The sequence below is a fragment of the Molothrus aeneus genome, chromosome 1 (assembly GCF_037042795.1).
Source record: "Molothrus aeneus isolate 106 chromosome 1, BPBGC_Maene_1.0, whole genome shotgun sequence".
Taxonomy (NCBI): Eukaryota; Metazoa; Chordata; class Aves; order Passeriformes; family Icteridae; genus Molothrus; species Molothrus aeneus.
The window spans coordinates 96,904,909-96,930,678 of NC_089646.1; the positions used below are offsets into that span (position 1 = coordinate 96,904,909).

Sequence of the window (25,770 nt, forward strand, 5' to 3'; positions counted from 1 at the left end):
TGAATTACTTGGAAATACTTGAAATTGCTTAAATTTCAACATCTTGTCTACAAAGTAAAAGAAAATGTATTTCAGAAAAAGGAGTATGTAATAGATTTGAGGCTCCTTCTGCTCTCAAAAATCCAAGAAAAAAATCTTCTGCCTCAAAGTCTCTGCTGGAAACTCACAAAATTTGACAAATTTTGGCTGGAGCTTCCACAGCCCATCCCCTCATTTTCTCACCATGTTTAACTTGACTTCAGCTTTTTCTTTTTTTTATATTTCTAGCCAGTTAATACACTTGACCAGACAGCTTCCATACATAGAAAATAATGTAAAAGACAAAATTACAGTGAAGTGAAAGAAAAAACATTTCAAAATGAACAAGGAGTCCATATGTGCTTAATTTTCTCTGTGTCTCAATTCTGAATTCTTGGGAGTATCCTCTTATGGTCCTAAAAAGATGTCTCAGACAGCTTGTTTTGCCAAAAGGAAAGATTGGACAACTGCCTTTTGTAGTTACCAGAGAGTGGAATTTAAACATTGTTTATGGCCTTTATTATGGTAAGGATTTTTTTTTTATGGTGATTGTTTGGCTTACAATATCAGCAAAAAGAATCCTGTAATTTGGACAAGAGACTGAAAAGGATGTCTTCACACCTGATCAGGACTATTATATGTTTCACCTGTAGCTGTTTTACTACTTTTCTGGCATGTTTCTTAAATTGCATGTACTTAATGCAATCCCTTGCAAATTAAGAGCAACTTCATGTGGACAGTTAGGGAGGGCAGCTCTGTAAGGACACATCTCCCATTTCAGAGGCTTAACATCAGAGACAGTCAAAGACTAATTTAGCCCATGTACATGGAGCAGCACCACTAAAAGTTTGAAGAGAAGTAAGTGCACCTATGCAGATCAACTCCACAGTGCCTCCAAAGTATCCAATATCCAAAATAATGAGAACGAGGTGTCTGAACATATTACATACAACCATAAACTAAGGAAATCCTGTGAATCATTGATGATTAAACATTAAAACTCCTGTTGTGGTTTAATCCCAGCTGTCAACAAAGTATCACACAACCATTTTCTCACTCCCTCTCTGGGACGGGGGAGAGAAGCGGAAGGGTAAAAGTGAGGAAAGGCAGTGGAATAGGTAAAGTAAAAGCCTTGTGCACATGCAAAATGTCACAAGGAATTAATTCACCACTTCCCATGGGCAGACAGGTGTTCAACCATTCCCAGGAAAACTTCTCTCAACCACACATAACAATGACTTGGGAAGACAAATGCCTTCACTCCAAATGTCCCCCTATTCCTTCTCCCCCCCCTGCTTTATATGATCAGCATGATGCCATACAGTATAGGATTGTCCCTTGGGTCACTTGGGTCAGCTGTCCCAGCTGTGTCCCCTCCCAGCTCCTTGTGCCACCCCCAGCCTGTTTGCTGGTGGGGTGGGGTGAGGAGTAGAAAAGTCTTTAACTCTGTGTAAGCCCTGCTCAACAACAACTGAAACATCCCTGGGTTACTAACCTGTGCTCAGCACAAATCCCAGACTCAGCCCCATAACAGCTCCTGTGAAGAAAATTAACCCTTCCAAAACCAGAACAACTCCCAGATCCAGAACAAGACTGGTTAGTTGGAAAGCCTTGATGCTTAAAACGTAAATGCTATGCTCTTACCTCATGTGCTCTGATCCATTTACTGTGTTAGATAAACAGCATGAATCCATACAAAGCTATTGTAGTGCCTAATGGAGTTGTGAACGACTGTTTTCTGATAGGTGAAGAGATTTCATGGGATTAGCCCTAATCAGGTACTTTAGGTAATGAGAATCTCTCCATCCAGCATTGAACAAAGCCACACAAAATGGTTCTTTCCCCATATCTCAGCAGGCTTTGGATAGATGAAAAGACAGATTAAGGAAATGTCTGAGCAAGGAATACTTACTTTCATTGCTTCAATAAATAATAAAAAAATCAGGACAAGTCTAACTTCATAGATAGTGCAAAGGCACATATTTACTCCAATTCAGTGCAAAACTATACAGAAAAATCTGGCAGATTAAAAGAATTCAAAAGAATCTGAATTCATTCCTCCCATATTTTAGACATTCTTCAAATTGTGTAGTCATTGCATTTCATTAGACAAGTGAGCAGTTCAGTTTTATACATCCATATTAACATTCCATTTAAATGAAAAACAATATATTCATTAAAATATAAATTTGTCAAAAAGCTTAATTCTGATCAATTTATTTAACATAGTATCTCTTTGTGAATATGTCCATTTATGTTATTGAAGGGATTTATTTTCTCAAACAAAGTAATACCAAAACTCAGGATGTAAATTAAATATATAAAACTGAGCTTCTAATGTTCATGCAAACCTCATACACATATACTGGATATCTGCTAAAACATACTAAAACATAATAACCTATTCAAAAATATTTCCTTTAAAGCAATTGCCTACATTTAATATTTAGGCCTTAGGGAAAAATTAAAGCAACAACATTTTTACTGCATAACATTCTCATAAAACATGGATGAGTGCTTCACCTCTGATAAAACAACATGCATCAGGAATTTATTGTATTAAGGTACTAGCAGATCAGGGGACAAAGAAAATCATGTTCAGAAAGAGGAGAAAGATGATTTGCTGATTAAAAAAATAAAGTAAAAACCCAAGCAAATCAACAACAGATTTTAAAATGAGTGCTATTATTGCCCTATATAGCCTTCAGATGTTATTGAAGATACCAACTTTTCTCTAGCCCTTTTTTTTTACCTCTATGCATTTTCAAATCAGATAGATAAAGTACTCCCAAGCAAGCAAAAAGGGAGGAATCAGATCAAAGACAATAAAGCATGACAGATAAAGGCAGAGCTATCTCATAATAATAAAGCACAGGAAAACAATCCACTTTTCATCAGGTCATGTGGTTCATGGACTGTAGGAGCAGATGATATTCAGATACTAGCATGGAATTATAATACTGTAGGAGGCTTGAAATGGAATTAAAATACTGTAGGAGGCTTGAAATGCTAATTCATGCTAAAATTGTGTATTTGAATAAGCCCCTCAGCTTAATCATTGAAATCAAGTTGAAACATGGGTCAACTTTTGCTATTTAAAAAAAAAATAAATAAAAAACTCCAGTGATGTCTTCATGTGAACTCATCACAGAAAACTAACAGAGAATCAAAATGGTCTAGTGACAGCATTCTGGATATACAAATTACTGGTAAAATGGTAGCTCCCAGCTATAGAAATGGCAGAGGAATTTTGGCCATTATCCCCTTAGACAGTAGGGTCCATGTGATCCGTGGTTTTGTTTCTGATCACAAACTGTACTTTTGTGAATATTTGTTAATAGTATTGAATAAGTAAACATCAAAAAGCATATAAAGATTTTTTTTAACAAGACAGTGTGTCTAACTCAAGAGTGTAGAGATACCTGTAACTTCAGAGATTGTTTCAGAAAATTCAGGCTCCTCATAAAGGAGTATGATGACCCATAAAAAAACCCAAACCAAACCATAAAAAAATAGTCTAGAACCATAAAATACTAGTTGAAACACAACCAGAGGGAGAGTTAAATGCAGAATTATTTTTGTGCAGAAATGCAGAAAAGGCAGTGAACCTAATGGCAAGGTATGAAATGCATTAAAGAGAGACATAACAGAGCTCTAAGGAAATTTAAAACTGATCTGAAGATGGAAATGGCAATGAGGATTAAAACTGCAGGCAGGAAAAAGAGCTAGCCTTTTTATGGGTTCACAATGTTCTCTGTATTCCTGCTTGCAATTATACTCTAGGGTGGCAATCAGTCATCAGGAACATCCAAAAAGAGTAATATCCACTGTAATGGAAGTTATTCCATTCATACTTGTGTGATGAGCCTTTTCCATGATCCAGAATTAATTTCTTCTACATCAAAAGTACTCAAATCATACCACACTACTGTTTAAGCACAGTGAGACTCATAAAACTTAAGAATGACATTTCAATCACAGTTAAATAAAAGTCAGAGGGAGCTTAAGCTCATTTTTAATATGAGACATATTAACGTTTATTTCAAACACTGGCCTGGATATATTGAAAAGTAATATTCAGCAAAGGGAAGTCTATGGAGAGGCCATGTATTCTGTCTTGCTTTATAAGGAGAGGCATATTTAATTCATCAGACCGCTTATTAAAAAAAACCCACACTGTTCATTTATTCTTTTTTTGCATCTCCTTAGCTCTTACCTTCCAGACTCAAATGTAAACCACGTTGAGTCACGTCCATATCTCCTCAAAGAGCTCAGAGGCCACATGACCAGCTTGACCTTGGCATTGTGGATGTCCCAGAGATAGATGTTTTCATGTGTGATCTGCATTGTACATTCCCCATAGATATCTAAATTTGGTGTAGGCATAAGGTATACATTGAATCGTTCTGGAAAAAAAACAAAACCACAAAGTAAGATACCACAGGTTAAAGTAAGATTTTATACTGGGAAAAAAAAAAAAGAAATAAAGTCTTTAGTTCTGATGATCCAGAAATCAAAGCCAAATTTCTGGCTTTAACAGAAGTGAGGATCCACTGGTATTGAAGCTGTCCTGCTAGTGAATAAGAGAGGAATAAGAGGAAAATAATCTTTGGTTCGTTTCCCTTACAAATGATGCAGCAGTCTGAAACATCTTTCACAGATGATCTGCATAGTTCTCTTTGATATATGTTGCAGCAACTTTACTGAAGTTCTTTTTTACCCCGACATTAAGGTCCATGACTTTTTACAAATCAAAACTCACAACGATGAGAACTCTGACAGAGACTCCTCTCTCAAAGAATAGAACTAAAGGTATCTTGGCAAAACATGTATGTGCAGCCATCACCTCTTGGAAAAGCTGTCCTTGAAATTGCAAATCCAAGTTTACTTGTTGAAGCTTGTAAATAATTACATTCCTTGCATTCAGTTTCTGTTTATTTGCCAAAGTAATTAATATTTTCAAAAATAATAACAATTTTAATCATCTGTTGCTTTCTTGAAACATCTGATTCAACATGATATATTATTATGGTCATGACATCAATCACTGTCAGCTGCACTTTGCTTGCAAAGTGCACTTATTGCAGTAGGAGGTCAAGGGCATTAGTAATTTTCTGAAGTGCCTGAATTGCATGGGCTTTAATAAGCAATGCAAAAAAAATAATCATAAAAAAAGGAAACAAAAAAAACCAGGAGAACCAAGGTGATGTAAAACACCATTAACTCATATGGAAGGAAGTAAGTATTATGAGGAAGAGAAATTTCAATACAAATTCAATTTTCTTTGAAGAATAACTAATGTTTCTATGAGTTGCTTCTACAAAGAATGAAAAACTCAGTTAAATTTCTAGATGTACAGTTGGAAGTGCCAGCCTTCATGCATTGCAATATTAGGGCTTAATAGCATCATATGGGAGAGAGTGCAGTACACTCACAACTTTCCTGTCACAGTTTTTTTTCATCTTTGAAATGAGTAAAAATGCAAAATGTCAATTCTACTGCCTGAAAGTGTTGACAAAAAAACCTAACAACAATTCCAAGTATGAGCATGAGCAATGCTTATTCAATAACAATATTAGGAAAATGTTCTTTAGAGGGACAACTGATAGGAAAATTGCCTCCATTTACTTGATAAAGTAAAAAGGGTTAGAGGGTAAAAAGGGTGGATTAAATATTTTTAATCCATCATTGGAACTAAATTTTCTCACAGTGTCCTAAAATTAGGAAAGAATTTAAATTCAAGTGAGAGAAATTTACTGCAACACCCAAAATTAGCTTCCCATTCTGTTTGAAATTCAGTATGATAGGCATTATGTCTCTAATTTTTGAACATTTAATATATATATATATGTTTTTGACAAAACAGTTAAAATATTGCAAGTGAGTTGATATAAAATATGAGTGTGTGTGAGTTTGTGTGTGTGTGAATAAAGTGGCAAAAGTTTGAGGAATTAGAGAAAGCAAGGAACTGCTGGCTGAGCAATAAAAATTGCTGCATAGCTATAAGTAAACTTGTCATCCCTAATGTTGTTCTGTTTCAGTCAATTTAATTTTGTCCTATTAATGGCTCCCCAATTTATTCATTTAGTCACAACCTCTTCTCCCAGGCCCAAGTTCTCATTAGTCACACTAATGGGTTTTAGCCCTAAAAGTTTAATTTTATGACTAGGATCCCATGTGTGAAACCCCAGACATTTTGTGAAAGTCTTGTGACACACAGCACAAGTAGATTAGCAGAGGCTGCTGAGATCCCTGAGGAGAATTCCCCCTAATGCTCAGAGGAGTGCATGGGGCAGGGGTGTAATGTAATGCCTACTAAACTAAATGGAAGGACTCACACTTGGGAGTAGCGGGTCAAAGACCACATTGGGAAGGGAATGGTGGTGAACAAGATAACTTTCCCTTTGCACTGCAATTATATATATATATATATGTATACGTATGTATATGTATGTATATGCACCCTTTCAGTATCCATATGTCATTGGGATCGTCACACAGAAATTCCTCACAGCTGTGCAGTGTATCATCATACTTTTATCATGTATTAGACTCCAGCTTTGCATTGCTGTGCTGTCAGTTATTGCCACTTCCCTCCTCCATTTGAAAGAAAGATGCAGTAACTGGCCTGTCAGCTCTTTCTCTCTTGCATGACACGAAATAACACAGTGTATCTATGGGGGATGGGGGTACTATATGAGAATGAAAATCTTTCTCTTTCCCCATCTTCACTGACAGAATGCCTCAGACAGCAGAGAAAATGAAAAGGTACAATTATTTTTTGAAGTTAACATTCAACTGCTGTGTGGAAGACACAAAATACTTCAACTTGCTTTAGATGTTACCAGGTTAGTCATGAAATGCTCAACTTCTGTAATGTGTTTGAGGATATTATTGCATGAAGGGCATTCAGGACATATGGTATCCTCAAACTGTCAGGAGACATTTGCTGACTTTGCATGGGAGGTCAGTGTCTAAGGTGAGATGTCAGGGATTAAAGGAAGTATGTCTGATTAAAGTGAACATCAGCTGCAGGGCAAAACGTGGCACCCTTGGAACTGAATCAAATTGGCAAGAAAAATGAGTGTACAAACATATGTGCTGGAGAAGATTGAGGGTGGGATAGTTTTGCTTTTGGAACAAAACCTATACGTTTGAATAGTGGGCAGCTGAGGACATGGAAAGCTGTAGATTAAATGGTTTTAATTAACATGCAGGGTCAAAATTTTCCAGTTCAGAAAATATTTGAGCAGGTATCTAGTTAATGGTAATACAGTCATTCCATCTTTAATGGCATGTTTTGCCCTTACACTCATCCAGGCAAAAACAAAAACTCATCATAGGCCAGATTTGGGGATTCCAGCTGAATTCTGACACCAAATCTTCTGAATGACATTGAATAAGTTATTTTGCTTCTCTTTGGTTCAGATACCATCTGCATATGAGTAGGATGAGATAATAACAGTCCATTGGCTAGTAAAACTAAGCAAATAGAAGTTAATAAGGGGCTCAAAAAGTAGGGAGATGGAAGAAACCAAACAAGATGCAATGTTGTTGGACAAGGTGAGACTGGGATTGAACAGGCACAATTCCTCAGCATTCAGGATTCTTATCCTCCTCCCTTCTCTAAACAGGTGAGAGCAAAGTTCAGGGAGTAGGGGAGCCAGGATGAGAAAAAAATGCTGCTATATTGCTACACTTATTATTTCACTCAATGTGACTGCTCTTTCCCATCTCCTTGAATAAGCAGAGCAATGCTTCATCACACACTTAGTGCATGTAAAGGTGTTTAGCATTTGGGCTTTGGCAAGAATAAGACATTTAATAATGCTTTCCAGGGCATAGGAGCACAAGAGTCTTTATGAAAATGAGCATATTGACTGAGACAGAGACTTGGCAGCAACTCCAAAATGCTCTTGGCCTTCCAGCTGTACTGGGGGAGCAAAGTGATGAGAGCCCAGTGATCCTGATGCTGCCATTTTATCACTGGATTCCTTTGGTTAAATCATCCCAGCTGGAAAACCAACCAGATGACATTGCAATCTTGCAAACCAGATGCTTGGTTTCATTTCAGCTTTAATGATGGGTAAAAAAATTACATATAGAAGGTGACAGTCAGGTTAGTGGCACCTATATAAATAAGTAGAGGATTTGAAAGCAAATATTCAATTTATATGTGAAAGAAACTCCTCCACCTGTGAGACTTCTCCTGCTGACCAGCTGTGGCTAATTTTCAGGTGGAAAGAGAGCTTAAAGTCTGGAAGGGGCAGCATTTTGTGTTTATTCATATCTCAGGGCTATTAGAATGTTTCCCTTCTTCTGTATGCAGTGAGGAACCAGGATTTCAGAAGAAATTTTTTTGTCCTTTGCTTATAAATATTCTGCTTTGCATTCATTAAAAATGTAAGCATATCAATAAAAAAGTAGGCAAATACTTCAAATTGTTTCAGTGGTAAGTAGTAAGGTAGAGAAGAATCTGAAGTCTCACTGGATTAACATTAAAACTGTAAACACCTTGCTTTTCTGAATAAAACTGTCCGTGTTTCATCTATTTAAAAAAGCCCAAAAAACAAACCTATTGTATAAGAATGGATTAAGGATAACAGAAGATGAATAAAAAACCATGCAAAGTGCTTTTATGTATTAAATTACAGATATTCTACAGACCCTAGAAAATGCCCTAAAACAAGTCAGCTCTGTGAATGTAATTACAAAGTCTCTATGCTTTGGCTGTCGTTTGTAATCTCAATATGTAGCACAAAGAAATGCCTCATAATCCTCTTCTGAGGATTCAAGGACGTTGTTCACTATGAAAAGCTAAATTTTTACTAACAAGAATTAATGACTTTCTTGCAATTAAAATCCAGGAAGCAAGACTGCTGCTCCTGTGGAAGGTTTTTAAATAAAAAAGGAAGGTAAAACCAATGAAAGAACAAAAACCTTACAAAGGAAGTAATTTTATTAAATACTAATTTAAATATTAGGCAGGGAGGAAAAGCAAAAATTCATTTATCTTTCAAAATTTTCCAGACTTTGAAAATAAAAATTATGTTTATCATGGAGTATTTTTTTTTTAATAAAGCCTCAAAACACATAATTAAAAAGCCTTTAATTGATATCACAGGATTGAATTAGGAGTAAATAAGATATAGCAGCAAAGGATGGATCAGGTCTTTTCTTCAGTTTAAAAATTTGCATTTTAACATTTGCCCATTTTCTTTAAGTTTTACATCAAGTTTACAAGTAAAGTTTAATAGAAAATGGTTTAGTACAAGAAAAGTTTAATAGAAAATTATTTAGTATGAGTATTCAACTATTTTAGCACTATTATTTAGTATTTAAAACAGATAGAAATAGAATCTTCACCAAACAGATGCACCTGCTCCTAAAAAGTGAATTGATTAATAGTCTACACATACTGCTTTTTTAACCAACATTATCTTGAATATTCTGATTTCTTTTTCACATTAAATGTAGTCTGTTATTGTATAGTGTCCATCAGATGACATCTTTCAAATTGCTTCATTTTATAAAGAATGAAAATAGTGACACATTGAACACACTATCCATTATGAGAATGGAGAAATTCTAGATATGACATCACCTGGAAAGATAAAAGTCAAAAAAGAACCCCAAAACTCCAAAATTTGTTTTTGTCATTATGTTTTGGGATGTATCGTAAATGCTTCCAAATGCATCGAGAGCTGGAAAGGAAGCTTCCAGTTCTTCCAAATGAAGTCAACACTCTACATTCACAACTTCTTCATCTAGCAGCAGCTTGAGAAACCTAAGGATTATGAAATGTGCATGCAAGAATCACAGCACATTGCTTACACTTGTCAACAGTGTAATCAGATCCAATTCAGTCCAGATTTTCTTTCATGGACTTATAACTGTGTATTACTATTTGCATATAGTCATTATATGAAATAAATTCACTGTCATTATATGAAATAAATTACCTGAATAGGATTCTGAAGTGAGGTCTCTACTGCTTTTGCTTTTATACTGTATTTTAATTCTTTAGCAAATAATCTAAAGGGAAATTCACAAGTGCTAGAGACCATGTTCAGTGTGAAAGGAAACTTAAACAGAAACAAGGTTGCTGCTATAGGGCTGAGGTACACCAACAAATCACTTAGATTTGCAGGAGAGAGTAGGTAAAATGGTTGGAGAGCAACAGAAGCTTCATTTCACATCTCAATTTAATTGGAATTTGTGCATCATTCCAAGCTAAGCAGCCATTAGTTGTGAGCCTTAAATTTCAAAAGAAAACCACCTAATAGTCATTTTCTGCAGCAGAGTTTACGCAGCAAGACTTGTGGTAATACTTCTGGAAAGCAATAATGGAGCTGAAATCCAGTGAGAAGCTTCCTGTTACTGATGTGCTTTGCACAAAAGTAGCTTAGATGTCTTCTCTCACCTTCCTACAAGACACAGCAGCAGAGCCCTCTGCTATAGGCAGAGCAGCTCTACAGTTTGCCTCATTTTGCTGTCACCACTGCAGAACTGCTTGGTGCTGGAGGCTCAAACAACAGCTCAGCTATGCTGAAACAGATCCCACTGGCACCTACTGACCACTCCAGAGCTATAAAAGAATGCCTCTTTCAGGTTTAGATTTCTATTTCTTTAGATTCCTATTGTCATGGGACAGAACTGCCTTGTGATTGTATGGCCTTTGCACACCAAACAACAGTTTTGCCAGCCTTTGGAGCAAATTTTTTTTGCAAACCATGTTGTTGCATTCCTGCCACAGAGAATCAGGTGTCTTCCCTTCTCAAATCTAAAGCTCATCTCAGAAGGACCACAAGAGCGAGACTGGGGGGATAAACAGGCTCAGAAATAATAAAAAAAATGTATTAAAAAGATGAGAGAAACCATGCATATTTTATTTACCAAAGATTTTCTGAATTTTAATTTTTTGTGTATAAAAATATAAGTAGCATGTAGCAATTTTAGTGGCCCGAGGGCATATACAATAACAATTATGAAAAATTATTTCAAATGTTTCAAACTGAAGGTAGTGGCTTTGGTGGTCACATACAGGAAAAGAAACTACAAATCTACACATCAGAAAGTTGGGGGTTTTTGTTTGAAAGAGAGCCAATTTATTTATCTGATATGTTTGGTGAGTATCCTTACATCATTAAAATGTCCTTTAAGAACAAGATTGGGCAAGTAGTTGAATACATGAAGAACACTGCATATTAAAAATATTATCTCTTGAAAAAGGTAAAGCAGTTCATGAAAAAAACCCCACCTTATTAGGTTAGTTTTTCTAGTCCAAAGAGGTATCTTTACCAAATTTTACACATTTCGGAAAATCTTTAGTGAAAAGTGACTATTTGAAAAAACCTCAATGGAATGGGATGCAATTAATGCTTAATACACCTGTTCTTTTGGGATTAATGCATTAGCACCTCTTATATCATAGAGATCTGAACAGTATGACACCATTCAATGTCTTTTAGCCTTTAAAAGTGCAAAAAAATTATCCAAAACTGAAAACCCATTAGCACTATAATATTTATTACAATCTGTGGTCGTGCTCAAACAATAAGAGACATCTTATTTCAGTGATCTGAAAGAAAGCCTTTGTATGGGTCAGGCAACAAACTTGCATAACTAGATGCTGAGGCTGTGAGACTCTGTTACATGTTTTACAGACTGTATTCTCACATCTCTGTTTCAAGTAAGCATTAATAAATGGACTAACTCGAGAGGAATTCTATGAAGTTGACACACTCGCAATATGTTTTGAAGAAATGACATTCAAAGATACTACACTGGTATTCAGTTTTTACAGAACACAAAAAAATAAAAAATATCCAGAGAGTGACACAGCTGCCATTTTCATAAAGAGCAAGATTTTAGATGCTTCATACACATAGCCACTGTCCATGAATTTTCAGTTGTAAAATTAACTTTGACCTTTTGGTTTCAGGTCAACAAAAGCTCAACAAGAGTATTTATAAGCAAAAACTCAGTATGTGCAAGAAAATAAACTGAAAATCTGAAATGATGCCACCCAAATCACCAAATGATTCCACCCTGGAACTAGTCACCTTCTCAATAACACTGTCATGTGGGGAATGACACTGCCAGGTTTGCAGGATAAGATAACAAGTGTAAACTGAAGGCACGGTTCCACTCAACTGAAGAAATCTGCTACAGGAATTTGAGTGCAACTGCAAATTCTTACAGCATAGATAAATGAACAAAATGTCAAATTTCATACCTATAGTAAGAATCTCTGCACTTTTTCCTCCTTCCAAGTTGATTAAAAGACATCCACAACAGAATTTGTTTTGCCTCTGAACGAGACAACTTTGAATTTCAAATGCTTATTAAAATGCAAAGTTGTGCATCAAGGGGATGAGGGAAGGATGAGGATAGGTATCAGAATTACTTGTTTGAGATATTGTAACTAATGATTTAGCAGAGCATGCTCGTCAAATATTGGATTATATGTATTCAGTCACTTGTTTTAAAAGAATACAGCTAATGATACCCTCCATGCATTATTATTCATGTGATTTGTACAACAAATACATGCTTTGCCTCTTTGTTTCCTTTCATTTATTTACTTAGAACAATAAAGATGCTAATTATGTTCATATATGCTGGTTGGTAACACTACAATTAATTTCTAGACTAAGGCAATTGAATCAAGACTAGTTCATACAACAGAACTAATATATGCCTCCTGGAGGTCATGTGTGTCTAAACTGGATCTCTTTCAGGAGCATGATAAAATGTAATATTTTCCATCTATGTCCAAAAGCTGCTGGAGATGAATGACATGAACTCACTGCAGAAAGAGCTTGACAAATTTCAAACTACTTTCCTGTTCACATCCCAGGCTTTTTGACGAGCTTTATTTCCTTTCACATTTGTGAAAGACCTCCACCTGTTCACACAGTTCTCTCTTCAGTAGCATGCAGATGAGTTTTATACCTATAGCCTATGAACACATAGCAGATGGGCGCTTTGAGTGCTGTCTGATCATTATCACTTTCCTACAACATTAGTAGCTCTCCCTTTGTTAAGTAGTTTGAGACTACAAATTGAATTCTGTGTCTCATAGCAGGTAAACAACTTTATGAACATTTGAACTTCTTTTAAATCCCATTTCAACATGTCTGCTTTTTGAACAGAATTCCTTAAAGATTTCTGTATATTTCATGCTGTGTGCTATTAGGTTCAGAGAAATAATATAATAAATATAGTGCCGTACATTCTATAATTTAATTACGTAATTTTGTTTATAATGATAGTTGGCTTGATATTTTATGACCATTGAGGCTGTGTGTGTTATTACTTTGTTGAAAGCTATTGGATCTTACAGAAGCATCAAGACAGTAATAATCATTGAGAGCTGTAATTTAGGGAGGACTAAATGAGCACATTTTGTGTTGCCCTTGTGTTCATTAATAGGAATTAAATGACAGGGTAATCATAGATTTTCTTTTGTTATTGCCTATTCCATCCACCAGCATTCTTCCTGTGCATGTGTCTAATCCAAATAGCCTTTAGATGAAGACTTACAACTCAGGCTTAGTGCTGACTAACATCTGTCACTGCCCTTTTCACACATATTTGACAGGATTTAGATGATCCTGACTTCAATATTCAAGACAGGTAGGAGTTTAAAGCAAATATGTGTTTTATAGTCCAAATTGCTGTTGGTATGTTCATCGCTGTCCTTAAAAGGCTGCCAAACAACAGCTGCTGCTTTATTCTTCTAAATAGAAGCCATCATTTCCAGAAACAGAAGGGTCATGGCCATCATTTCCCATGACAGGGAAATCTGAACACAATGAAGACACAAAGTCACTCTATATGTATTATTTGGCATGGAATTTAATAATCTTTATTTGTAAAAAAAAATAATATAAATAGGCTTGAGCTTCAAAAGCACATCCAAATGTTTATTTACTAATGATGTGCTTCCAGCTACTAGCAAAAGTCCTCCCAACAACAGGCACAAGCAAAGATGAAATGGGATATCACCTAAGAATGGATCTAGGAGTAAATAAAAAGTTACTTACCATTTTGTTCTCTCTGGACTCCAGCAGCAAGCAAATCTGGTTCCCCAAGACTTATATCATTGAGCCTGGCCCCTAGACATTCCATGCAGAGATGCTTGCACCACTCCTCTGCCTCTAATTCTGAGGAAACAGAAAGAAATCCATTCATGTTGATATTAAAAAAATAAAAGAAAAAAAAGATGTGAAGTTAAATCAATACTTTCTTACTGACAAGGTTTATCACAATATGTTTGTGTTGAAACATGAGTTATTAGCATAAAGTCCCACAATAATTTCTTTGCCTCAATTTATGAACTTTTGAAAAGGGTTACACCATTAGGACTGCATCTTCCATCCTCAAATTTGAGGATAGGAGGAGGAGCTAATAGAGAAGAGGAATAGTGAATTTTCAAGGCACTGTATTTATAGTGGGCCCTTTTGAAAGAAAAAATGCAATTTAAAAAACTTCATATATAATAGCTGAAATATACTTTACTGCAAGTCTGAACTCTTAAAGGTAATTTCTTTTTCTAAAGGTGTTAGAGCATTTTTCTAAGAGCAAAGGAAAAATAGTTATAAAACGCTCCTCAAATGCCAAACTTCTCTCTCTGCTGTAGTGAAAGACTATGCCTGCCAAGGTATTCTGAATAATTAATTTCTTCAGTTCTGTTCACCTTCTTTTGGTCTCAGGGCAACTTGGGCATTAGTTGAAACATTTATAAGAAGATTCAAAACCTCCCAGTCCTTTCTGAGATGACTTTCCCATTGACGCAATATGAGAGCTCTGTATCTGCCAGTCCACCAAAATGTGGATTCCACAAGGCATAATTCCCACACACAACCCAACATCCTCCCATTCAACTTCAGCTTCATCCTATCCACTTCCCAAGTTTAACATCATGAAATCCCTGGCATTGGTCAAACACGCATCATCTCAAGTTGGAGCTAACACAGTGTGAAACTACAACCAAGAAAAATCATGCAACTACCCTGACTGTCTTTTATTTGCAGGAAAGACTTGACCTAATGGAAAGGTCTCCCAGAGAGCAGGCTCAGCACCATGCACTCACTGAGCATCCATGGTCACAGTCAGTGTCTATCTGATCATATTCAACAGAGAGGGATTCCAGTAATCTAGAAATGTTTGCATTAAACTGCCAGTTTTTCCAATCCTTTTACTAGGGACATTGGGAAAATAATTTTGTGACAATCTCTCCAATGTACTGCTGAAACTGGGAGAGAGAAAAGTACTGCATGCAAGCCCCAAAGCAGTTAGTGATGATGAATCATTGGAATTAGTGAGATTTTTTTATCTGAGAAAAACTCCTCTAAGCCTAATTGGTACAGTCCCCAAATCCTTGCCTGGTTAGACATAGATTTCATACAAACATTTGCTGGACAAGAAAGGGCGACAGGCACACAGTTCCAGGTCTTCAAGAACCTTTGGATACCTTCTTTTCTTCAGCGTCTTGAATAATCCAGGAACAGATCCATATTGTTCCTGAGTTATTCTGGCTATCAGCTGACTAAGTTCCCAGTCAAACAGCTGGAATAACAGAGCCTATTTTGTAATTTTTGAGAACCAAATATGGTTGTTGTCATAAGATTTTGGGGGTGCTTCTTCAGAGTGTTGTGAGGAAAGTGGTGTCCCTTAACCCTTCCTGCTTTTTTGCAGTCTTTGTCTCAGGACACAGATTCCCAAAGTTGGTCTTCTCATAACATCCTCACGTTCTAGTGGTAAGAGCCAGAACATTATGTCAGTAACATACAGATGACATTTAGCTTCAGAGGTGAAAAGAAAATACTGAGGTGTTTTTTCAACACTGCTATGGATGTATCCTCCCTGATGGAAGTAAGGAGAGGGTAGGCTTATCTCTAGACAGCAGTAAATTTTTACCGTTTTTAAAAGAAGGAAGATGAGTTTATTCAAACACCTACTTCCAAAATTATTCTACTCATACATGAAGAAATTTCCTGTATATTTTCCCTTCCCCTCTTTTAGCATTTGCCATTTCCTTGGATACTTGTGAGGTCTTTTGAACTGAAGCCACACCTTATAAATCCCACTTTCCCATGGAGAGGGTTTCATGCCAGAGACACAGATGACAGAACTGGACCCCAAGCCACACTGCCCTATTCTGGCAGCATGTGGATGGGGCGAGGGAGCAGGGCACCAGCACATAGGTAAGAGAGTTGAGGTGCCATTGAGTTACCCAACATCTGCTCCCAGTTATAGATAAAGGCAGGGCAGTCAATGGGCGAAACTGGTAGCACAAAGGTGACAGTGCAAATCTCAGCAAGCGCTCCCATGGGTTTTTTTGCTTCTTTTCTGCCTAAACTGTGTCACAGAACAATATATATGCTGACAGAATGCATAGCTCTATAAAAGCCTGCAATTTTTCCTGGAGTGTGGCCAGGATATAACATTTTATGTATTTTACAAAATCTGCATTTTATTACTTTTTTTCATTGTGCTTGCACCCAGAGTGAAAGGGCTTGTACTGTAAATGTAGAATGAGATGATGGTAAACAAACACTTATCTAACCTTTCTAATATTACAAATATCTGAGAAGAAAGTGGAACATACTGGTAATCCCATAAATCCAGTTTAAGATCAATATATATTCAAAAGAGGACTCCTGTAAAAGCTACACATTCAACTTATATGTATTCTCACACCAAATTTCCAGTAGATGTTTTTGGAAACAAACAAACAAATGAAGTGCTCTAGGAAGCTGTTTCTTCTATGTGTCCTTGTTTTGTCTCCACAATCTACTTACTAATCTCTTTTACAGGAACATCTAGGTCTTGAAAGTTTGGATGCAGAAACCTCCTTTCAGGGTGTTCAGCTGGCAGTTTATTTCAAGCTGCTGCCTTATTGCTGCCAGACACTGATGACTGGGCCCAGATTAGACCATTCTCCAACTGCCATGCAGAAGAAACTTATCTTGGTACGAGTGTTATAAGATCATGGCTATATTTTGCAAAGTGTAGGCTATAGCATGCATTGTACTGCTGTACAACTCAAAATTTCTGTCTTACAGAAATGATTGACCTTATGCTATGGGAAATACAGTTCCAATGCAGAACTGAAATATCTGCCCACAGAACTGTGAGGATTTGTGTCTGCTGTCAGAAGAATCATCGTTACCTACAAATGTGTCTGGAAGGTCAAGGGTATGAAGGTAGTGTATGAGTTAGTCCTGCCTAATGCATTCTGATAGCTATTGCTTACTTGCAGGGAATTGCCTTCCACCTTTTCCTTGATGGACATGTTAAACTTTTTTTTTTAGGAGAAGGTGAGTTACTTTTCAAAACCAAACCCTTGATTCTCCTTTCACCATGTGCATCAATAAAGCCATTTGCCATTCTTTTGTAAAATGTCTATAGAATATCTTGTGTCTCTGGGTAACAAATTAAATATTATTTATGATACAAAAATTATTTATTATAATTTGCAGCAAATAAATGTGTCATGACAGAAATCTTTAAGAATGCCAGGTACCATGTCAGAAAACAGAGATATCTCAGTTACTTCTTTATTTTGATTACATGCATATACTGAAACAGATGAAATATTACAGTGGAACCAAGCAATAAAAAAGTGTCAGCAAAATTGTCCTCTTTAATGCATGTAGATTAGATTTATTGGTGGTAAATGCAGAGTTTTTAGTCGTAACTGGTACTTGTCACTGAAAAATTTATTTTCCTCTTAAGATAACTGAATTCCTGGACTGAATGATAAATTGTAAAGCATGCTTTCACAGCTATAAATAAAATCAAAATACCTGCATTTTTATCTTTACTGTTATTTAATTATAAAATTCTACAATACAAATCTCATGAGCTGAGATAAAATGCAAAGAGATGGGCGACCTTAAATAGGCACTGTTTACTGTACCAGAAACATTACTGGGAACAAATTTGTAAGCTTGCTACTCAACTTGCTATTGGCAATGTTTTCCTGCAGCTGATCTGAGTTTTAGGTCATGCCTGAGGCTATGTGTCATTTCTGCTTCAGTTCTCAGGTGATTACAGTGGTGCTGCTGTATCTAGTCTGACCACTGTCTTGGACATAGGTGATACCACAGGATGATGTTGGTTTGCTGATAAAATATCAATGATGAAATAATGTCAGCAAATTGTGTTAGAGATAGGAATTTGTCATAGTAAAAGTGTTCTTCTGCTACTTAACACCTTAAAAGAAATTATTATACACAACATTCTCTACCGAGAGGGGGTAAGTGGCAATGAAACATATAAAATGGATGCATTTCAAATTCACTGTCCACAGAAACCCTCTAGATCTCTTTCTATCTGGCCTCCAGATCCTCTAGATCTCTAAGACTAGAGGAGAGATTGTTCTCACACTCCTAACTTAGGAAGCATTTTGTGTGTGGACTCAACCAAACAACTTCTGAATCCTGGTAACTTCATGCTCTTTCCCATTTTCCTTGTGTTCACATGGCACAATCCTACAGCAGCATTCCATCTCCCACCACCACAAGATGCCAGCACAGTTGGATGCCTCTAGGCTGAGATAAAGCCCTGATGCGCTGACCCCTCCTGCTCAGTCCAGTGCCCTCCATTTTGGGAGATCCACTCCATCACTATAAGCATCAGTTTATTGAATTTGTAAATAATAGGGCTCAATTTATATGCACATCCTAGAGACAGGCGTCTTCCCCTTCTCTTGCAGCCCATATAAAGTGATGTGGTTAAGAATTTAGGTTGGAAATAGCATGTGTACAATATTAGAAGGGGATAACAAACATAGTCCTTGTGCAAATCACAAAATCTCAGTTATGTCTTCATGTTTTACCTGGTGTCAAACTGTATAAATCTGAAATGTTAGTTTCTTCATTTCTGAAATATTTGTATGTATTTGCTGTACAAATTGTTTAGCTCTTCCTTTTCAATGAGGTCTATAAGAGGCATAAATCCAACTAAATATTGTTACCCTGAATGAAATTGAAGGATCTTTCCTGGATAGATTAGTAGGATTTAGACCTGATATTCTCTACCAAGAAAGAAAGATGATACTGAAAAATGTGGCAGTTTATCTCTTCTAAAAATCTCAGGCTTAATTAGAAGTTAATAAGAAAAAATATTATAGAATTCCCACAGGATTGATGTGCTATTATGCTGCACCACATAAAATATATGAAGCAACTTAATCCTTTTTTTTTTTTTCCACTAGCAAATAATACTATTGCCTGCAGGCATGTAATTTCTTATCAAAATCAATAATACCTTAAAAAACATCTATCCTTTATCAGGATATAGATCATCCTTTGATGATTTGAAAATAATTTCATTTTATAAATATTTAAAATATGTTATCTAACCATGTCTCTGTTACTTTGGGTACTTTTACTAGGGCACATCACATACACTCAAACACAGACACAAATCTAAAGAAATGTGGCTATTTCATATCTTTGCCCAGAGGTACAGAGGGATAGATCTTATTTTGTATAATAATATATTACTGATTAACTGTGACTATGCATGAATTTGGCAAATTTTCATTAAGTGATAGCTGGGAAGCAAGGAAGGGGACATACATTCTATTTATTTTGACAGAAGAGAAAATCACTCTGTATGTATACTAAAACTTGCTTTCAAGTAGAAAGGAATAGAGATAATGGGCTGCAACTCTGAGAGCAACTGGTTTATAAAAATTATTTTTTAATTGAACAACTATATTTGAAGGTATTTTTTGATATGTGGGACTCATATATAGAATTTTTCCTAGTGTTTCAGATAACACTACTTCTAAAGAAACTTTCTTGTATTTTTCTTGAATGGTGACTTTTGAATATTTCACCTGGAGTAAAGTGTTTTGCTATTACTTAAGTGTAAATCATTGAACCACAAGACAAAGGAAAGTTATATACGGAAAACCACATGCACTGTTGAATGATATTAACTCACTGAAAATGCTACATATTCTAGCAGTGGCAAAACAGGTTAAAGGAATCCTGAAAATATTCTTTGGAAATACTCTTGATGAGTCAGGTTCCTAAAAAACTTGCCATTTCCATATTTTAATACGATAACACCCTTACTGTTGAATGAATAACAGCTATTAAAAATCATGCATATTTTTGACTATACCATTAGTTTAAACACACACCTTTCATTTGAGCATTATTTTTTTTCCTTGAACAAATACTGAAAATGCATTAATCAAGATAAATGAAAATTATAGACTATCAACATACTCTGTAACTTTATACTTTATCCATTGGTACATTTTGCTAATGCACTTTTTTTAAGTGAGGGAAGATAAGTACTATACAAAAAAATACAAAAAGAAACTTTCATTTCCCAATTATTTGCTATTTTAAACTTGAGTTGGCATAAGGGCAGTACAATTAATTACAATAATTACCAAAGGACATTTATTAGCTTTTAAAACTCTTATTTCTGCCACACTTATCTGGAGATGCAAGATTTATCAAGAACGGGATTCTGATAATTAATCTAATTAGGTACTTGTGTTTGCAAATAGCCAGCTGTATATGTCTGTATTTACTAAGATATATCAAAGCTGACATTTTAATGAAAATACCCCATTTGTTTCTGCAGGTCTGATAAGAAGTTTCATATAACCAGCACTCAGCTACTACTCTGTCTATTGTCCTGTCTATAATATAAATATGCACAGTGTTAAGTCAATCATTTTGAAGGCAAAAAAAGTATTTTAAAAGATTTGTCATATTGATGTTACTGTCCATTAAAGTCTTGTCCATTAAAACAGTAAGAAGCAAAGTTCCCCACATGCAATGCTGCTTGAGAATGTAGTTTTCATACAGAAACAGAACTCTGACAACTTGTTTGAAAAACGGAGAGTATATGGGAAAATGAATACCCTAAAAGGAAGGAATTTCCTTTGCTCCATACTACTGCTAATTTAACTATAGGACATTTGTCTTCCTTTTTTTCTTCATGAAAATGGCAATTTCTGCTATTAAAAAAAAGTGTATATCACCTTAGTCTGTGATTAGTCCTACAGAAATGAATGATGCCATTCCAGGAAGAAAATGTGATTCAGTGGATAAATTAGTCCTTGAGGGTAGATTTATAAGTATTCTTAAAAATTATGTATTCTACTTCATGCTGGAGACTAGTGGCTCTCATTAAACCACAAATGTTTATCAAGTCTTAGTATGTCCAACAGATCGACACTGAGCCGACATCATTACCCAAAAATATGCCTGGCAGAATTTCACTCTCAATTTAAACTTCCTTTAACTTTCAAACTTTCTTTAAAGTGCAAAGAAAGAATTATGAAAACCTGCCTAAACATAGAAGAAACATTTACATTTTGTCTGAAACTAATGGGCCAGTAACAGGAATCTGACATGGGAATTATACAGTTCCCCAGGCCTGTCAATTCATACCTGTTTGAACTGTTATTAATGTTAAATTGCAATGGCATGAAAGTAAAATAACCTCAGGCAGCGTGTCAGTAGTGGGAAGGGCATAAACACCATCAGTCAAGTGTCCAAAAAAGGTCTGTCACCAGGAACATAACACAAAGTGGATGTTTTCACATCAACTTTTGCTGCTACCCCATTACTGCAAGTCAGCAATAGCCTTTTTCTATCTTAAAAATTGGTAGTATTTCAGATTTAGTCTACTCCCACAACATTTTTATTCCTCTTGGGAAAGTTATAGTGCTAGTTTTTAAATGAATGGGAAATTTAACACCTTGTGTGCAAATACAGAGCATGCCTTCTTTCCATTTTCAAGTGTTTATGTTATGGTTTAGTAAGAGAATCTAATACCCAAATAAATGGATACAAATCCTAGGATTCATTTCACTTTTCTTTTTCAATATGTTAAATATTCAGTTTTATTTTTGAAGTATTGGCAAATTTTGTCACTTGAAGATCAGAAATATTGTTAGATTAGAGAAATAATTTTAAGAGTATTAGTTTCCTTTACAAAATCAATGTGAAAAGGACTATTTTCAATAAACAGAAGAAAAACTGCATACTATTTCCACTACATGCTTCATTGCCCTTATGCCTTTGAACATATGACTTTCACTCCAGTCATCTGAATATCTTCTGCATTAAATCAGTAGGAGCAGACAGTAACTAACACACTTGGATGTTTTTGCAATCTCCCTTTTCTTTGGCCAAACACGCCTAATTAAAGCAAGACCTCAAGCTATGAATACTTAAGATTTATTAAAAATTGTGCAATTTTGGTTGAGCACAGAGGGCAGTGTTATTGTTGCCCTCTTCTAATGTAAAGAGGTTAGGAATTTTTTCCTGCATGGTACTATACATGACTTTCATAATAATAAACCTCCTGAAAGAATATATTTTTTTCTTTCTGTGTCCAATAAATGCAAAAATTTTCCCCCAAACTCTATTGTTTTGAAGATGTGAGTCCTTGCTACTATACCAGTCAAGTAGGTTTTTATGGCATTGGAAGTGTAAAGAAACTCATTCAAAGCAATTACTGACTGAAATCATCTGTAAGATCATAATGCAGTATGTGCTCTACTTGATTCTCAGTTGCATAAAACTTTACTCTGAGGCAGAACAAAGTATTAGCTCAAAATGACTCTGTGTCTTCCACTTTATTCTTGGGGGTTTTTAATGTGGTGCTACTGCAAAGAAATAAATCTTAAAATTTCATAGTCTGGAGTTAGTACTAAAGGAAATATAATTAGAAAAGTATTTCTCAAATTTCACATCTACAGAATTTAAACCCAAAGGCGATTACTTCTTCATTATCAACTTCTTACTCTCATTTTAAACTTGTATCTTTTATTCCCAGTATAAAGTGGAGTTTTACCTTTGATACATGTAAACATTATTTAAATTAGAGAATATTTAATGAAAAGATACATTCTTTGAATGTTTATGAAAAGAGAGGCCTTCCAATCAGGTAAAACCTCCTGTAAACAACAGTCTTCTAAAAAAAATTGTATCTAAAATATTTTTGATTACTGGGTTTTTACTATATACCACTGAGATCTCTACATCATGATCAATAAGTAAGAGACACAAATGACTACCTGAGAAGATACAGTTGCTTGAAGCTGAAACTCATAATCCATACTTTCATTACATTAATAGGATATTTTTTCTTTTTCTTTTTTAATTCAGTAGACTTCTAAGATTCAGAACAGTAAAACCATGTTGCTGAACCAGAAAAACAGTAAATAGATCCATCTTCAATATGTGTCGTTTTTCTCCAAGAAAATAAGTTGTGATGAATGCAATCTTACAGAAAGCACAAAGATTAAATCATTGGAAACTTCAAGAGCTCTGCTGAAATGGTTTAAGGCATGTTAACTGGAGACTTATAGATGAAAGATCGTTTTATTTAAAATCTTTCATCTTTATTTAAGGGTAAACAACTCACCATGAAAGTATAAAAATTGTTTAAATTTAATATTTTGATCTGTACAAACCAAGAACTGCAGCAAAAGATTAGGATTTAGGTTTGTAAATCAGAGGGGCTGATTACAGTGAGAAACAGCATTTACAGAAGATGTATCTGTAATTAATGCACACTGGTGATCAATTGCCCACTAACAGCTTACTTGTGAAGTGAATTTTAGGCACACACACAACTAGAGGGGAAGGGAAGGATTATCCTTTCCTTTACAGAGGAGATGAAGTCATCCACTGGCAAAGACTGGCCTTCTGTGCTCCTTACCGAGACTCTAGGCAAAAGATTCCAATTTTTCATGACTTAGGCTAAATGCAAATCCATGGCTGATACCTTTTAGTGGAGAAAGCAATCTAGAAAATTCTACAGAGAAATGAGTTTTAATGGTAGGGATGAGAAAATTGATCACTGTCATTTGAAAAGGAGTTACTCAGCACCATCAGCACACTCAACTAATGGGCAAAAGTATAATTCTTATGCTGCCATATGCCTTTCCTATTTTCTGCATTAATGATTTTAAACGAGAAAATGGCTGACTTAAATGTTGCCTTTCCTTCTGCTTGGAGTGGCCTCCTCCAAAGTTCCACTGCCTTAAAAAAAAAGAAAAAAGTGCCTCTTGATTTTGTGATGAGTGTGAGCAGGGGTTTATTAATTTAGTCAAAACAAATAAGTATGACTTTAGGGTTTTTTTCCTGGATCATAGTGTTACAATGAGATTATAATAACAAGCAAGTAATAAAGAGCAACTATATACATAATTCTGTCCTTTTTTTTTTTTGTTCTTGAATTGGATAAAGGCAGGAAGACAATTATTATTCTTTACATTTTCACAATCAAACCTAACATATGCCTTTGCATAGAATCGTGATAATATATATAATTAAGAAATCAGTTTCCATGCCCAAAACTAGTATTGCAATATAATAGATTGAAGCATGATTGAAAAAAACTTGTTATACAAATGACAGTGACATTTTGGACAAGTAACGCTTTACTGAGCTAGAAAGAGAGAAACCTTTTCTTTTTACATCAGAAAAAATTGACAACTTCATTTACTCCCTTGATTTGATCCCTCATGAAGCCCAAAGTTTATATCCATAAATACATGTATAAGGTTTATAAGTACAAACTCCCAAATCTGAATAAAGATTTTTACAAATATGCTACCTAGAGTTATAAATCTGTAATTTTTCCATCATGACCTCCACTAAAGAAAGCATTCATAATACCCTTTAGAATTCAAAATAGCCTTCATCAACATACATACAAATTTTCACATGCTGTCAGCTATTTGATTCACAAAGGAGATTATAATTATAGCTGTGACAACCTTAAAAAATAAAATTACTTAAAATCTCATAATTCATGGGCTTCCACTATTTTCTTAACTTAGCAGGCATGCAGTTACAAACTGCCTATAAAGTAAATCAACATAATAACATGCAGAAACATACAGCTCTCCTTCCAACTTCTTCCTCCTCATATTTCTCCTACCATGATCACAGACCTCATAAATTAGCCTTTAGATATTAAGATGTTAAGCCTTTTCAGTTAGATTGCTGTCTTACAATATAAATTCTGATTATAATCATGTCTACATTTTAATTAAAATTATACATATTGATAGGATATGAACCCAAGGATATATACAGACATCAAGAAATGCACAGCAGGGCATTGCATTTGAAGGACTAGTTCATGACACATATGATTTTTAGAGTTTCTTTCCAGCTGGTTCTTAACCATAGTAAACTATATCTTCATTTAAATCATATTTGTACAGACAAATAATAAACACTTCCCAGAAATAATAAACTTCCCAGAAAAAACAGGATGATTGTCAATATGAAATGCCATATGAGAAGAAAACTATTTATACCCAGCACACACTGGAAATATTGTCAGACAAACATAAGGTAGGGGTTACGTACATATCTGAATATTGCTGATTTCTATTTTATTGCTGGTGAGCATGATGATACAGCAGCAAGGACAGCATTTATTAGCAGGACAGTGCTGCTATATTCAGTGACATATGCTAGGAGCACTGCTTCTTGCATCACACAGATGTCATGGACTTTTAGTTGTACTAAACTTGGAAAAGGTTCACACTGTCACTGAGCAGCAACATTTTGAAATTACATTGGCTTTTTGAGTTTCCTGCATTAATTCATTTCCATCACTAGAGAAAAAATCAGAGATAAATATCAGCCTGTCTATTTAATTCCATTCTTATTTTTTCAGCAAGGTGATTGCACAATACAGCAAGGTTTAGGCTAACCTCCTTAAACAACTGAA

The 25,770-nt window shown here is 35.3% G+C and overlaps 1 protein-coding gene across 1 annotated transcript in view; it reads right to left on the reverse strand.

Annotated features, from left to right (window-relative positions):
- Window positions 1-25,770, reverse strand: part of DOK6 (docking protein 6) — a 240,258-nt gene that overhangs the window by 81,845 nt on the left and 132,643 nt on the right. The window contains exons 4-5 of the mRNA XM_066546168.1: window positions 14,070-14,189; window positions 4,235-4,424 (exon numbers count right to left, since the gene is read on the reverse strand). Of these exons, the coding sequence (XP_066402265.1) occupies window positions 4,235-4,424; window positions 14,070-14,189 (310 nt within the window). The remainder of the gene's footprint in view (window positions 1-4,234; window positions 4,425-14,069; window positions 14,190-25,770) is intronic.